This window comes from Seriola dumerili, unplaced genomic scaffold (genome assembly GCF_002260705.1).
Source record: "Seriola dumerili isolate Sdu_G_001 unplaced genomic scaffold, Sdu_1.0 BDQW01000068.1, whole genome shotgun sequence".
Classification (NCBI taxonomy): domain Eukaryota; kingdom Metazoa; phylum Chordata; class Actinopteri; order Carangiformes; family Carangidae; genus Seriola; species Seriola dumerili.
Genome location: NW_019174323.1, coordinates 2,574,516 through 2,591,249, shown reverse-complemented (window position 1 = coordinate 2,591,249; position 16,734 = coordinate 2,574,516). Strand labels below are relative to the sequence as shown.

At 39.9% G+C, this 16,734-nt stretch overlaps 1 protein-coding gene across 1 annotated transcript; it reads right to left on the bottom strand.

Moving 5' to 3' along the window:
• Positions 1 to 5,144: 5,144 nt before the first annotated feature.
• On the bottom strand, positions 5,145 to 16,457 carry osbpl7 (oxysterol binding protein like 7). Its single transcript, XM_022742998.1, has 21 exons — positions 16,326 to 16,457; positions 14,582 to 14,725; positions 14,428 to 14,481; positions 14,212 to 14,325; positions 13,976 to 14,128; positions 13,750 to 13,873; positions 13,474 to 13,592; positions 13,258 to 13,347; positions 11,355 to 11,505; positions 11,101 to 11,207; positions 10,835 to 11,003; positions 10,576 to 10,719; positions 10,347 to 10,483; positions 9,256 to 9,393; positions 7,583 to 7,646; positions 7,355 to 7,433; positions 6,288 to 6,432; positions 6,013 to 6,163; positions 5,591 to 5,717; positions 5,370 to 5,492; positions 5,145 to 5,270 (listed from the first exon to the last, which is right to left on the bottom strand). Exons 1-21 carry the CDS (start codon positions 16,455 to 16,457, stop codon positions 5,162 to 5,164), a joined length of 2,574 nt encoding a protein of 857 aa, XP_022598719.1. The 3' UTR covers positions 5,145 to 5,161.
• Positions 16,458 to 16,734: the final 277 nt, after the last annotated feature.

Here is a 16,734-nt window from a genome sequence, read left to right as displayed (position 1 = left end):
TTTTATAGACAAAAGCAGAAGATTAAATTAGCAGATTAATTGATTATGAAAATAATCTTAAATTGCTCAATAAGAAAAATTCTCAACACAAGATCCAACTCAGTTGTTTCCAAAGTTTTCAGGCGCATCTCATGGCCTTCTTCATTGAATGGAATTGCCTAGTTGTAATAGAGATTTATCAGGTGACTGAAATGTGGAACTTCAGTCACAAGTGTTCAAAGATGGTTTCTGGCATCAGTAAACTGACTCCTGGTTGATGACCTTTGACCTGCTGTGACTGGTTTTGGTCTGGGGTTGCCCCTTTTCTGGGCTTCATTCAGCGTCTTATCCAGGGTTTAACAGATGTAGAGTAGGCACATCTACAGCACAAAATTACAAATTTTGATGTGAACTAATGGTGAAAAAACACCACAGATGTGTGACGTGTGTGAAAATGCTTCTATTTTGAGGCGTAGCTCAACTTCTCCTTGTGCATCAGCTTTAAGGTCATTTAAAGACATGGATGAACAGATGCAGTAAGGTTGAGCCGCTTGCTACCCCTCATAAAAAACAAGGCCAGCTCCACACTTCCTGCATTGATAGAGTGAAAAAAGCCTCATTATAGCAAAGGCTCAGCCCTCTCCTACAATCGGTCGATTTGAAAACGCTTCTGTCACCACACCATGTAATAAAGCCCGGGATCAATAAGAGCATTGATAACGGCGTAACTGGAAAACAGTATTGGCAGAGGGAAGTGTGACAGCTTTAAACACAAACACAATCTCCACCAGTGTACATGAACAAAACGTGGTCCACAGTACAGTAATATAACAATATCATCTATAAATTTATAAAAAAAATTATCCATTTTGAGGTTCATGGAAAAACAAAGTAGTAGGACTAATGAGACTCCCTAATCCTGTATCTGTTCCCCATACAGTTCCCTTACAGGAGCAGAGCATCAGTGCTAAAAGTGGGTCATTCAGTACAGCCACATAAACCTGCAGGTAAACAGACAAGGCACTGTCACCCTCAGACCACCATGAACAGGAAGCACAAAGTGACCAGACAGACACTCTGAATCCCCCCCCCACCACCACCACCACCACCGCTACCACCACCGCTACCACCACCAGTCCGCTGACCTATCATGTGGTGACACTGGTTGACAGAGGGGCCCGGCTCCCGGCCTGGTGACAGAAATGAAGAGTGAGGCTGCAGTCGGTGCTGATCAGAGATCTGCTCCTCATTCCTCACCAGGTGTGCTAATGGCCTCAGACAACACTGGGGGCGACAGACAGGCGCTCAGTCAGACAAGATGGAGCAGGGTTACTGAAGTCTTTTTACTAGGAGAGATGAAATTACTTCCTTTTTTTATGAGCTGATGAAAACAGTCTATGCTGTATATACTGTTGTATATTTACTATGCTCTGATTTCTAAGATAGGAGAACAACCAGGCAAAAAAAAAAATCATTTAGATTCTGCTTAAGGAAATATTTCTATTAATTAATTAATTAATATTTGCTTCTGTCTCGCTGATTGATACACTAAAAATGGAGCTAGAGCCAGAAGCTGCTTAGCTTAGCTTAGCTTAGTATAAAGCCTGGAAACAGGGGGAAACAGTTAGCCTAGCTCATTCACCAAGAAATAATCTGGCACAGAACCCTTCATAAAAACATAAATTGTCAGTTTTCCTTAAATTAAACAAACAAGATATAATTTCAATCAGTGAGCTTTAAAGGTGTTTCTAGTGTAGGCTGGTGTTTCCTGTCTTTATGCTAACCTAGGCTAAGCTAACTCTTACTGTAGCTTCATCTTTTCCATACAGACATGAGTGTTATCAGTCAATAAGCATATTTTCCAAAATGTTAAACAATTTCTTCACATTAGTAGAAAAACAGTAAAAAAAAAAACTTGATCGAATGATCGAAGCACATGCCACCATGCATTTTGTACATAAATGTGGAAATATAGCTAACTGCTTTAGCTGCCATTGAGGACACTGAAGTTGTGTCATCTGGCTTTATTTCAGTCAATTATTTTGTGGGTATTTTACAGGCTAATTCCGGTATTTTAAGACTCAACATATTTGAATTTGATTAGATTTAAACCAGCAAAAACTGAACTAATTGAGGAGTTCCCATCCTGGCAGAGCAGAGAGGTATTTGAACCAGCATTTGAACCTTTAGGTTGGGAGCTGAATTTATAAAATATGAATTAGACAATTTTACCTTTTGTTTTTGGTGTCTGGTCACTTTTCCAAAAGGATGTAGGGTTGTTTTATGGGGGATTTATTTCTATATATTTCTAAAATCCTGGCTACTGTTTGCCTTATTTCACATGTCAACACTCTCAGTTAAAGACTTTTAGCTCTTTCCTGAGCTGAGTTGATTTAATACAAGTGTTGTATAAAACACTTACACTGGATCTACTGGAAGTTAAAGATAATTACAAGATATAAGATAGATATAAAAATCTGTCTTCTGCAGCACTTGGTCTTAACAGCGATGTTGATGCAAAAAGGACAAACTGTGTGACAGTTCAGTCCTTTAAATGAGCATTTAAATAATGAAGTTAAATGATAATGAAGTGATTTTATGCTGAAAAGAGAATGGATATATTGTATGATGAAAAAATATGATGTATGACGTGTGTTGCTTGTGTAACATTTCCAAAAGTTGTACCATTTAATGTTTATGTTGACATCTGTCACAGAAAGATGATGATGATTCTTAATGTACCTTAAGGAAGGTGTACAATGGACAATTCTTGTTTCAAGTGCAATTAATAGAAAGAAAATTAGTTTAGAATTGAAGATGACATTTTAAAAAAAACAAAACTTGGCCTGGCCTGTGGACAATGTCAGTTATTTATTCTATGTGCTGTGGTTTGTTGCGTGGTACTCTCAGTGACCCTGCACCTACACCAGTGCAAGATCTCACATCAAACAGCAGCAGAGAAAAAAGCTTTCACACGCCTCAGGAACGACCCCTGCTGGATATCTCAGCTATCACAATCAACTTCAGCCAATGAACCACAAACCCCTGCTGTTACCTCCATTTCCCATGAGTCCGTGTTTCCCTTGAACACACATCTCTGTTGGCAGGAGACGAAGACTGTGCGTGGGAGCTGTCTTTTCAGAGATGTTACTGTATAGTATAGAAATAGGAGGAGTGAAGAAGGGAGAGCGGGCAAGGCAGAGCAACAAGCATGTTATTTTTTTTTTTTTTGTGTGTGTGTGTGTGATCCATGTGCACTGTCTTTGTCAAGGGAGCAATAATCCTCCTTTGACTCTTTCATTGAGAGCTTATAAATTCAGAAACAAATAAGAGATGAAGAGTTCTGAGGGGGAAACTGTTATTTATTAAAGGTGGCTTAATTGTGTAATGTACTGTTGTTTTTTTATTCATGAAATTAAAGCTTACACATGACGAATCTCGACTGTTTTGATGTGTTTTATGTAGGAAGGTATGTTCATTTTTCATGTGCATGTATAATAAATTAACTTCCACTCAAAAATAAAAACACAGTTGTGATGTTGACAGTTTAATGTACTGTATAAATACAGTATTTACATGTTTCCAACCAGCTGGATATTCTTTTCACTATTAATGACATAAAAATACAATATAATATATTTCTTCTTCTTTTAAATGATTAATGAGTGTTTAGCAGTAATTGTTATTTTTAAATAGTTACATGTTCAAAAAGAAACAAATTAAAAAAATTAAAACAGTCGATCTATGTTTGCAATGACCAAAGTATTTAGACAGATACTGTCTTAAATGTTATCCTCCTTTAGGTCGCTGATGACGACGGCGATCATCTTCAACATCATACTCGCTTGTTAGTCATGCGGAAGCCACAGACACCAAGTTGGAGTAATTCATGTGCAATACATCAGTCCTCGCGCCCCCACCCCCACCCCCCACCCACCCCCTATTTGTAATAATTTGGTTGAATACAAACACAAATTTATTTAGGTGTATCCACCATGCACAGACTAGATGGGTAATACTGCAGCATCTGCCTTAAACCTGCGATAACTGATTTTTTTTGTGTGTGGAAAAAAACATTGACATATTATCACCTTTTAAGTTTATTTGGTGAACTTGTTAGTAAACAGCTGCTTATTCATATTTATAATATTCTATACTCTTAGCTGTTTTTGGTCTCTCTATTTTGTTAATCAAGTCTATGGATGTGTGCGTATGTATACATTTATTTATTTGTTCATTTATTTATTCATTTATTTATTTTTCCTGGAAAGACGGGGAGGGGTCATCAGGTGTGGGAGGGGTTGGACCCGGGAGAGCTTGTGTGTATGTGAATGTAATTGTGCTATTGTGCTTTGTGTATTGCGTTTTGTGTTGAGGACCCCCTTGGTTCATCTCAAAGGGTTTATCCTTCCAATAAACATGTAATCAATAATTGTTTCATTGTTTGTTTCTCTCTTCTTTTTTATTAAACAGCTGACACTGTCGTTTGACAGATTGGGATCTTTAAAAATATCCCTTATAGCCACTTTGAGGTTCTTGTCTTTATCGGGCTTTATTGGTGCATATTCCCGTATAAATCTGCATTAAATCAAATTATCACAAACCTGCTGACCCCCTCGTGGGTCTGGGGTCTGACTGTAGCAGCGACTTCAGTACATTTATACAGTCCAACAACTGTAGTTATTATAAACTGAGCTGTCAGCTGGTTGAGAGGAGGACTGAATGTTTACAGACAGTACACTAATATAACAGGCCTCTTTCTAACCTGACAGAAAAATATAATTTTGACAACTTTTTATTTCAAGTCATTTGTTGCTGCGTCACAGTCTTTTCAGCAAAAAAAACAAAAACAAACAAAAAAAAAAAAAAAACAGTGAAATTCTCACAAGTATAAAGATATATAAGTTGAGTGATGTCATCTAAAAACTCCAGGTAACCCGACAGGTGACTCTCTGAGACTATATCAGGTGCTGACGGTTCCCATGAGCCAGTCATGGGTGTACAGGAGACGTAAGAAGAGCTCAGCAGCACCATCTCCTCTCTGCACCTTCCTCAGAGCGGTTCATATATGCTGCTCAAAATATCCAGCACTGATATTTTTCAGTCTCTCGACTCATGTGCTTTTTTTTTTTTTTTTTTTTTTTTTTTTTTTGTCTGTTCCTGCTCATCGCTGCCGTCTCCATCACCACAGAGTTACGTTTTCAATCTTAGCAAAACCTGGATTCTCCCTGAGCTTCCAGTAGGTCCCGTTGGTCAACCACACGTCCCGTCCACAGGAGTCTTTGGCTTTCCTTCAGGAGAAAAAGGAAAACAATCGTTCAAAAACTTTACCCCAAATTTCTATGAATCGTTTTTGCAAACAGTGAGAAAACCTGAGAACAGAAACTTACTTGAAAAAACGTGGGGCATGCTCTTCACCCTTTTTGCCGAGCTCTTTCCTCCGCTCCCTCTGAAACTCCTCTATCTCGTCTTTCTTTATGTCTGCTTCTTCCACCTTTCCCTCCTCCAGCAATCTAGAAAAAAAAAAAAAAAAAAAAAAAAAAAAAGAAGTGACATCAGCCTTAATATTTTACTTTTCCAGACTTTGAAGATTTCTCCCAGCTCTGCTCACCTTTGGTCCGGGCGCAGGCGGCTGTCTGTAGGAGGCAGGAGAGGCTTCAGGTCTGGGGTGACTTCATTCAGCTCCATGGCAAAGGTGGAGAAGCCATAGTAGATCAGGTAATCCTTTGGCTGTGGATCTGCGGGGTGACACAAGTGACACTCAAGTGAGCTGCTGCACAAACGTGACGCTTGGATTTATGCTGATTAGAGGTTTTGGCAGCAGGGGTTGCTTGATCGTCTCACTTCACTGCCATTTAAACCTCTAAAGCAGTCTCTGCTTTAGAGCTAATTACATCAACGTGACACAGAAGACTCAAAACACAAAATTACATCATCGGGAAGAAGGACACAAATTGTGAATGATAGCATTTAAGGTTGAAAAACACTTGAGTAAACAGTCTTAAGTCTTGTTTTGGACGTTCATGGACTCACTTGGCTTCCAGACACATTTCGGAGTCGGCAGAGTGTCACAGAAGATGCCTTCATGCCACAGGCCTCCAAACCGGTGAATCACACTCCCGCTTTGGTCCAGCACCGTGCCCTGCACCTCGTTCTTGTTTGTGTCTGAGCCCCAGTAACGAGACTACAACAAAAGAAAAGTTTTTATTTTTTATTTTTTTGGAAAAACTGACAAAAAAAAAAAAAAAAAAGTCACCTACAAAAAACCGACTTAGAAAAGAGACGCAGCATCTAAATGTTTCATTCACCTTGACGAAGGTAATCTTGCAGGTGCAGACGTTGCTTTTGAGGTTTCGGATGGTGACCTCGCCGTAATGCTCCAGATAGCGCTGCTGACTGAGCACATTGTGGATGCAGGTCACTACTTTGTTCCACTCGTAGTGGTCGCCGTACCTGGACAAATTTGGCAAATGTAGTTAGCAGTGAAACAGTTCAGCAACCGACAAAACAGATCGACGACTCTTTTGAAGTCGTTCATTAAGCAAAAAACGGCAAACGCTCTGGTTCCAGCTTCTCAGGAGGTGAGGATTTGGGGCTTTTCTGTGTTTTATATCATTGTAAACTGAATATTTTGGGGATTTTTAGCTGCTGGTCGGACAAAAAAAAAAGATTAATTCAGACATTAACATGGATTTTAAGGAACTGTGAACATTTGTCTCCGTTCTACGACATCTGTTACCTGAAAACAGTAATCAACAGACAAATCCATGATGAAAACAAACACTAGTTGGGCACCCAGATGTCTAATGGTTAAGGTGCATGCCATTTAGCCACAATGTCCCTTCTGTTTCTGCTGGGCGACATTTGTTTGTCATACCCCTGTCTCTCTCTCCTCCAAGATCCTGCGTCTCTCTCCACACCTACTGTCAAATCAAGGAAAAATTTAAAAAATAAAAAACTAAAAACTAAAATTCAGAATTACTCTACTATCAACACGTTTTTTTTAATTTTTTTTTAGGAATTTTCTTCCACACAGACATGAAAAAAAACACTTCATTATGCGTTAGTTATTACATCACATCATTATGTATAATCGGTCAAATGCAGAAGCGCGAGCAACATCTGGACAGATGGTTGAAAGTTTGTCTTGTCTGTGGTTCCTGAGACTGAATGATGGCGATAATGGTGATATTCATACAAAGTACGTCATGTCTCATTGCTCCCAACTGATCTCTGATGGATCCTTTATCATTTCACATAAAGTATGATTCTCAGTTACACGTAATGGCCAGTGTCGCGCCTCATCTAACACAGACACTGCGATAAATTTGCAAACACAGACTGCGCCTGGTGAAAAGAAATTCAGGCTGTTTACCTTGGCAGAGTCACATTCACCATTCCTGTTGGCAGAATCTCCAGAGACTTCCCCCAGAATTTGTTTTTCCATCGCTGGTCTGGTGAGGAAGATAAACAAGTATTTCATGATGATATTTCACAAATGCACATCCAAAGGCAGCCTTGTTTTAAAATCAGAGGACACAAAACACTTGGATTGATTGGACAGATGTTGGTTTGATAGTGAAAGCTCACTGAAGAGTCTCACCTTGCCAAAAAGAGAAGTTGTCTGAGTCTGCGTGGCAGGCGGAGATGGGCGGATGGTGGCAGACCTGGTACAGATAAAGAGAAATGCAGCTTAAATAAATTTCCACACTACCTTTCTGCCTCTCTCTGTGATACGTCGAATGACACCGCCTCATTAAAATTAACGTGTACGAAGAGACGTTTTTCTCCTGACGGGCATCACTGCTGCTGAAAAGATCCTAGCTTTACGTTGGAAACCCCCACACAGGGTCACAAAAACGCAATGGATTAACACATATATTGATATTATTAATATGGAGCTGCATGATGCTGGAGCTGGGACTACTGCAGCATGGCAAACGATGGCAGATAAAATGAAGGAACTGCGGTAATCACCATTTCTATTCTCTGCTCAATTTTGGATCCTGCTATCCTGCACATATTAAATATAAATGGAGACCTAAAAAACGGCGGTGGCAGGTGGGGGGGTGAGGGGGGTCACCACAGGGCTTTTTGTGTTTATATATGTTTTTATTTCTGTATTATTTTGTCTCTGTTGTGTTATGTTTTGAGGTAGGTATACAGTATATCTGCCTGTCACAAAAGAATAATAAAAAAATTGATCACAAAAATAAATAAATAAATAAATAAATAAGGATGATAATTCGGTCAAATTCATCTTTAACTTTGTTTATTGTGCGTTTTCTCTCTTTTTTTAGCAAATAAATCAGACTCAAATACGAGTGTAGGGAAGTGGAGAGAGTCCATTAAGTGTAATTGTTCTTTCTGTTGTGTAACAGTAATGTGAAAAGTCAACAAGATGAACTGATAAACAAAAGATCCACAAGGCTTAACATCTGCCATTACCATATCATCATATGTGTATTATTAACACAATGTCAATATTTCATTTTCTATATATCACAGTTATGGTCAGTACTGGTATATCGCAACTCTGCTACAGCATTAGAAGCTGCTGTAAAAGAAAACCAAAGAAACACACTGTGAATGAATAACTGTTATTTAAATGATTCAAATCAGACTGATCTGTCAGATTTAACAGATCTGTTAAATTCCTTCTTAAAATATACTTTTATTAAAGAGCATATCCTTATTTTTTTAATTGAGTTTTTACTTTATTTATTTCATTTACAATTTATAATTTCTTTTATCTTTTTATCCAGTTTTACTGTTCTGCCCTGTTGAAGCAGACTGTATCTTTATTGTATATTTAATTTGGTGCCCCTTGTGTCGCTTTGTAACCTGAGTTTTGAAAAGTGCCCTACAAATATATTATATTTACTGTATATATATATATTATCTTTGCGTATACAACGTTGCCAACCAGAACTCATACGTCGCTCAGGAACTACATCGCTAAGCTAATGTTCAAGAAATTAACTGCTTTGCTGAAGACTGACGTTTAATTATTTTCACTTAATTGCTATCACTTCTAAATAAATGACTGAAGCATTTGTGTTAATTTTTGATGACATGATTAGTTAACAGAGTGTTATTAAAGCAATAAATCACTCCACAGATCTGAGCGGCTCAATTAAACCGGTGAGTGATTCATCTTAATTTACCACAGGGGGGTGTGGCAGCTAATTCCCATCATCTTTTCCCTAATTTTTAGAGATCAGTTTAATGGTACTCTGTGGCCTGTTGTGTTGGTGAAGTTGTTTCTTGCTCTACCTGCTCACTGATGAGGCGGAAGCCCCGGTCCTCTCTGATGCACTCGTAGGTCTCCCCCAGCACCGGGTTGAAGGGCTTGTAGCGGTTCCTGAACATAGCAGTGGAGTAACCAGAGATAGCGAAGGCGGCAATGTAAACCTGCAAAAGATAAAACACAAAATCATCCAAAGATCAAGTTCATTTTTTTGATGGAAAAATAAAAAGGTTCTGGTCTGACCGGTGTGGATCTCGTAGCTCAGTTTGCTTTGTACACACACTTCTCTCTTATCCTCAGGCGCCTGAGCTTATGTGTGATAATCTCATTTTGTCACCTGCGCCTGGCGTTCTAACTCCATGTTGTTGTTGGTTGTTCCGTATGATAATAATGCTGTTTGATGTCTGTCTTTAGCTGTAATGTCTTTTGCTGCTGTTGTATTTGTCTGAAAAGTGCCACAGACACAAAAGGAATTTCCGAAAGGAAAATAAATGAAACCAACTACAAACTAATATCTGTCCTTATAGTTTATTAAAACTAAACTCCACTGTCTGCACATCTCTGCACACCATGTACTGTATGCTGAGATATTGTTTTATTTTGTTTTTAGTAGTATTCATTATTGCTACTAGGTATGTAGAGCTATTTCATTTTATTTTTTCAATTTTCTTATTTGTTGTGTTTGTATATTGAGCTATTTTATTTGATTTTTTTTTATTTGTTTATTTTCTACAGAGCTGCTGTAACATAACAATTTCCCTATCTATTAAAATATATGACAGGGTCACCTGGTTGCTCATATAACTGCCTGTTAATAGACAATTCTATGTTCAAAATAAATTGATTTTAAACAAACAAAATTTTTGCAGCCTCCCATTCTTGCCCTACTTTCTCAGTTTAATGAGAATAAAGACAGCTGCACTATAATATTCCTGTGTTATAATCACCATGTAATAATAACTGTCTCTATAGGCTACATTATTAACATCCAGCAGGTGAATATGCAGATTTATCAGGTCTTTAACAGCATCTTCCACAGCAACCAAATCTGACAGCGTTGACGTTGTTTCCTATCTGTCTTATACTACAAAAGCAGTGTATGTTTGGGCAGCCTCACCATCCTCTGGTAGGGGTCGGGCGTGTTGTTGGCGGTGTCCAGCAGCTCGCTGTACTCCAGCTCCTCACACAGCCGCTGCAGCAGGTTAACAGGCTCGTTGAGGGCAGCAGGCATGGACACTCGAGCCAAGTCTTTACCTGAGGAAGGAAAACGAGCATGTGAGCCTCAGAACAAAAGATACAGAGTGATGGGACTTTATCAATACAGGTTTTTAAGTCCAGGTCCTTGCCTATGTTGTTGTAGAGGATAGCCATGAGGCCCACGTGGCCGTTGTCAGGACAGTGAGCAGGAAGTGTGCGACGCCCGGTGCTCTTGGGAACGACACTGTTAGGAGTCTTGGAAATGCTCGCACGGTACTTGCGTGTGGCTGATGCTGTAATGTAGATGAAAGGAAATCATATTAATTATTCAGAACTGAGACTGACATTAATTCTTAAGAGCAAAAGTGTCATTTGCATGGATGAATGTACTGGTGTACATGCACCCACCGTGTCCTTCCTCCGGCTCCGAGTTGGTGGTGCTTCCATCACTAAGTCCTGATTCTTCAGACACCTCGGAGGAACTACCACAAAGGATGTCGTCGCTGGCGTCGAAATACTCCGCCGCTGAATCTGCCACTGAAGGAGGCCCATTGGATGAATGCCTCCCTGCTGCGGGCTAACGAGGGAGGAACAAAGACAAAACCAGCCATCAAAAAAACCACATGGGGAGAGGTGCCGGAGACTCCACATCACAGAAACAGCATGAATCTTACCACAGCTAATGTGTTAGACTGGTGGATGTTGTTAGATTCCCAGACTTCTTGCAGTTTCTGCCTCTCCTGGGACAGAGTCTCATGAACCGTCTTCAGGGATGCAAGCACTGAAGGCGAATAAGAAGACAAAGAGGACTCATTCATTTACAGTTTGCACACATCTTTAAATATAGACGTATATAACAATATTTTTCTTTGTATTGTCCTTAGCCTTGATCCCACGAGTATATACGCATTGTATTTGTTTCACTGACCTCGTAGCGACATGGCGCAGATGTCCTGCTGGATTTTCTTGCCCTCCGGAGATGTGACAGTAGGAGGGGACAGCTGAGAGTAGACGTAGTCGGGGATAGAGGGGACGGACGCACCAAGGTGAGAGGAGCTGTTCAGGTGACTGGAGGACAGCTGCGAGGTGAACAGAGGAGGACGGGAAATGATCGATTCATTAGTGCATTTGACAATCTCCTTGTTTATCCGTCCATAAACCCACTCCCGCTGCTCCGTATAACTGCAGAACCTGCCTGAGAATTATCACGTTTTCTACTTTTCTTCAATATCAGAGTAACCCAGTGATGGTTGCCTGTAAATCCATTCAAACACAGCACTCAGGAACTGATAGTAGTGAATTGGGCGAACTTGATTTTCAAAATGTAAACAAATATAGACCAAAATGCACCGTGGTTATAACATGCTAATAATAGAGCTTTAGAGGTGTTGCTAGGCAGATTTTGTTTCCTTTGGACAGAATCAGACTAGCTGTTTCCCCCCGTTTCCAGTCTTTGTGCTAAGCTAAGCTAAAGCTTATAATCATGCTACTTATATTTTAGACTGGTGTTAATCTTCTCATGTAGCTCTTGGCATTAAAGTGAATAAGAATATTTTCCAAAATGTCAAACCATTACTTTAATACAAAGCACAGCACACTCTGTATTGACAATAAATGTAACCTCTCTTTAGGTTCACATTAAAGATATGATTTTTTTTAAACACAGGTGTCACTAATTTGATCATACCTTTATCATGTGCTCATTGAAACCCATGTGAAAGTTTAATTGTTTTATTGTTGTTTGCATTGTGTTGACTTACTTACTCCGGGATTAAAGAAATTAAATTGAATTAAATTGAATTAACCCTAACTCTAACCAGAATGGAACAGAGCCATTATCAACGTCACTCCTGCGCTTTTACTGCTACGACAAGTCCAAATCAAAGCTGAGAGGCAGGTATGCGCAGTGTAGTATAATTACAGTAAAGGCATCAGGGACTAATTTAGACGTTAAACATCAGGTTGACTACCTTTTCATGGCTCGAGCACCACGGCCCTGCAGGTTTACTGTCCTACCAGCCTCTTAACCGTGTTTCATGTTTGAGTCAGGACGCGTTTACTCGGTAGGAAAGAAAACCTTCAGAGATGTAATACTGTGAGCGGCGGGACAGACAACCAAAGAACAGGAATCAGAGCTACAGATCTAGCATCTAAACTAAACACAGGATTACACGATTGATCTAATAATTTACTCACTATACAATAACAGTTTTTCTATAGATCAGACACATGTCATGTCTATGCTCTGCTCTGTTGGGGAAAACAAAATCCTCTGGTATTTTGGACGTTGAATTAAACAGTTTTTAAGTCACAGGGCATGTACTACGAATACACCAGACTGGAATATACACACACACACACACACACACACACACACACACACACACACACACACACACACAGGCTTCATTCAGTGCAATTACAACAAAACACATTTACCATTTAAACCTGAAAGAAAACTACTTTTTGTCCTGTCATTATTTATACAGTCATAATTCATTTCCAGTGTGTAAATGGAGAGCAGTGAATATTTTCTTATGAATCAGGTTGTTTCATGTTCTGTCAATTGGCGACTCACCGATTTAGTAATCCCACGAATAGGCTTTGGATTAGAGAAAGGCCCCAAAATGTTACAGAAGGGTTGGGATGTCAAATACTTAAACCCAGTATGTTAAAAGAATTACCAGTAATCAAAGACCAATTAGTATTTCAAATCAACTTCAAATGCTAACATTTAATAATGTCAAATGAATCTACTAATCAATGTTAGATGATATTATCCATAGCATTCAGCCTACATATTATCAGACTAAGTTACAGATCATTCTTACCATTCCCAGAGCCTCCACTCTGGACAGTGTGCGAGAGTGGCCCCACATCTTCCCCGACTTTGGCTTCTTCGGCTTCTCAAGTGACAGATTCTGTAAAGAAAATATTAAAGAGTAATACCATAAATACTTAAGTTTGGATGTGATGCTGCCTAGAAATTAGAAGTTATTTGGTCTTGCTGTTAAAATCAGCGGCACCAGACGCCTCCAGCCGTCTACCTGTATGCTGATGATTCGCTGCAGGTCTCCGTTAGTGAAAGCCTGGCCCACCTCCAGCGCCTGCAGCCTCTGGATTAAGCGGTTTAGCTCAGAGAGGTCCAAGTGACATCGGTTCAACTCTGCAAGAAACCATGAGAGGTATAATCTTCCATTACGGTTCACTGAGTAGATGGTCAGGTAAGATTCCTGTCGTGTGGTCTCGATCACATTTGACAGCGAAAAAGCTACGAGAAAAACACGAATATGCGAATATTTTTGACATATTACGACAGATACCTTGAACACAGGCGTCTGGGTCGTGGCTTTGCTGCAGCCAGGCAGAGACTTTGCTGTTCACAGCAGTGTTAGCTGAGGGCAGCACACCTGACGCTCCGGCTGGATCTGGAGCCCCTGCAGAGCTCTGGTAACATGAACACAGAAGAAGAGAACACAGAAGTTTGTCTAAGACTCATTCGGATTCACCGGTACAGACTGTTGACTTCATTGTTTCTTTGATAGTCACCAAATCGCCATTTCTCTGAGCCTCTCCGGCTGCAGCGCTGTGGGACAGATTCTGGATGAAGCCGCTGTGGACGTGCGCTGCCTCGTTCTTCTTGAACAAGCGGTGGGCTTGTAGCTTGGTCACCCAGATGTAGAAGAGCTCATGGCTCTTTGCCTTGGTGAGGAAAGAAAAGTCATGTAGCACCTTTGTCTTCTTCATCTGAGGGGACACCGTGTATTCGATAACTACTGTTTTACCTTCATGTGATAGAGGATGTCTCCTGCATCCAGGTCGATGCGGTTTGATTTCTTATTTATTGACATCACAGCGAGGCTAACGTCAAGGGAGCCCTGGACTCGTCCCCTGGAGACCTTGAGAGGAAAAAAAAGTTCACGAGTTCAAAGTTCAAAGTGTTTTCAAATGTAGTAGGTAAAAAAAAAAAAATCCTGTCAGGAAATTCAAAGTTCACTCACATCTTGTTGATTTTTGCAGTAGCGCAAGATCCCGGCTTCCAAGACAAAGTATCGCTGCGGAAGAGATCAAATGTCACCATTTCAAAAACTGACTTTATTTATAAAGTCGACATCTCCACGGAATGAAAGATAACGGACTGGTTGGATTTCTCACCTTGTGCCAGCCTTTAAGTGGCCACTTCCTCCTCTTGAGCAGATATCCTTCACAGATACCCGGGGTCGTCATGTCCTGAGGGTTGTCGCCTCCTGACTGCATCTCTACATTGAGGTCGTCAATCACTTCCCAATCTTTGATGATCTATGGACAGCAAGAAAAACGCTTGAGGTTTGTTTTGACTTTTTTTGTTTAATTCTTTTCTTCTTTTAACGTAACTGTACAAAAGCACAACAGCAAACATGACTGACTGTGAAAGCTGTGTGACTCGCTTCTGCACTCTACATATTGTGATGGTGGCTGCAACTTAACGCTTGTTTTCTCACTTGACTGACTGATTGTTTAGTCTATAAAGTGCCATCATTTCCAAAATTAAAAAATGGTGCTATAATTTCCCAAAGCCCAAGATGATGATGCTATAATGCAAAAATATTCAGTTACAATCAGATATGGAAAACAACAAGGAAAAGCAGCAAATCATCACATCTGAGAAGCTTTGACCAGCAAATATTAAGATTTCTTGTCTGAAAAATGTGTGAAATCAGCAATTGATTAGCGAAATAGTTGCCAATTAGTTTCCTGACAATCAATCAATCAACTAATTGTCAGTGAATAGCGTCAAAACGTTAATATTTTTGGCATCTGGATGCGAGACTACAAAATGGAAATGGTTGTTTAATTTTTAACCTTCTCCCAAATGCTTAGAAAATAAGAGAAGATTTTATCATTTTATATATTTTATCAGCTAATACATTACTTTTTTCGCAAATTACGATTACATGTTTTATCAGTAATATATTAATTTTGTTACAGATGCAAATGTCTGAAAATATGATTATGTGAGGTATGTGAAGTGGTATTCTTTTTTATTTTTAGACTTTATAATAGTTTATACGATCTGCAAAGATTAATCGATTGACAGAAAATGAATCAGCAACTATTTTGTTAGTCGATCAATCATTTTGAGTTGCTTTGTAAGGAAAACTTGTATTTTCTTCTTTCCCCTGTCTTTAGTAAAGTGAATATCTGTGGGTGTTGGACAGACAACACCAGACATCTGCAGACATCACCTCACCTTCGTCTTTGGGAAACTACGATGGGAATTTTACAGAATTTCCTGATATGTTGCACTTCCATCTTCCAGCATCACGATACGAGACGGTGGACATTTGTATCACAGTTCCTGTCTCTGTTTCAGAATCATTACATCCCCCTATCGATCAATAAAATCATTCACAGATTAATCAATAATGAAAATAATTGTTCGTTGCAGCATTACCTGTATACGCTGCACTCTGGGCCTGGTTTACATTAATTAGTTGTGTCTTGTAAGGACATACAGGCTGCAGATATTCAGACACAATGGTAAAATCAACATCATCGTCATGTGGTGCTGATTTTATTGCGACAGCTTTTCTGCCTTTCACATTAATATCCAAAACATCTGTCTCTCTAATCTCAAAACAAGAAGAGCCAGAGTCAGTCAGAGTGAAAACAGAAGAGCTGAAGCTACAGCAGACGTCTGATGTTAGATGTTATTCTGGGTCTTGTTGTGGTGAGGGTGTGTCCTCAAAGGAAGGAAGACCCTGTTCACTGTTTCTGCACCAGCTTTTCCTTTTGTAGCGCTGGAGAAATCTCACGATGGTTTCGCATGAGATGTGAGAACCAGCACCGTAAGGAGAGCAATAGCGTACATACACCTGTCACCCCCCTTGTATGATCAGCTGACCGACCCGCGACTCACCTGTCTGGAGTGGCGGGACGACAGAGTGCTGCTGCTGCGAGAGTGGGAGGGCTTGTTCCACGTGGGCGAAGTCTTCTCCAGGCCGCTCGCCAGCGACTGGCTGCGGTTGAGTGAAGAGCCGTATGAGTCCATTTCACAGAGCAGATCTCAGACTCTTGACCCCGGTATGATCGGCTGGTTGACGAGAGAGATCCGCTGCAATCCACCGAAAGACCCCTGCGATGTCAGGACGAGTAGAGAATATGATTAGAAATAAGAAAAAAAAAAAAACACATCAAGTAGCAAAGTAGAGCCACAGGATTGGTCCATTCATCGATCAAATCAGCAACCGTTCCGACAGTTGTTTTAGTCATTATTAACCAAAAAAAAGCCAAACAGTTGTTGTTTCCAACTTTTCAAATGTCAGAGT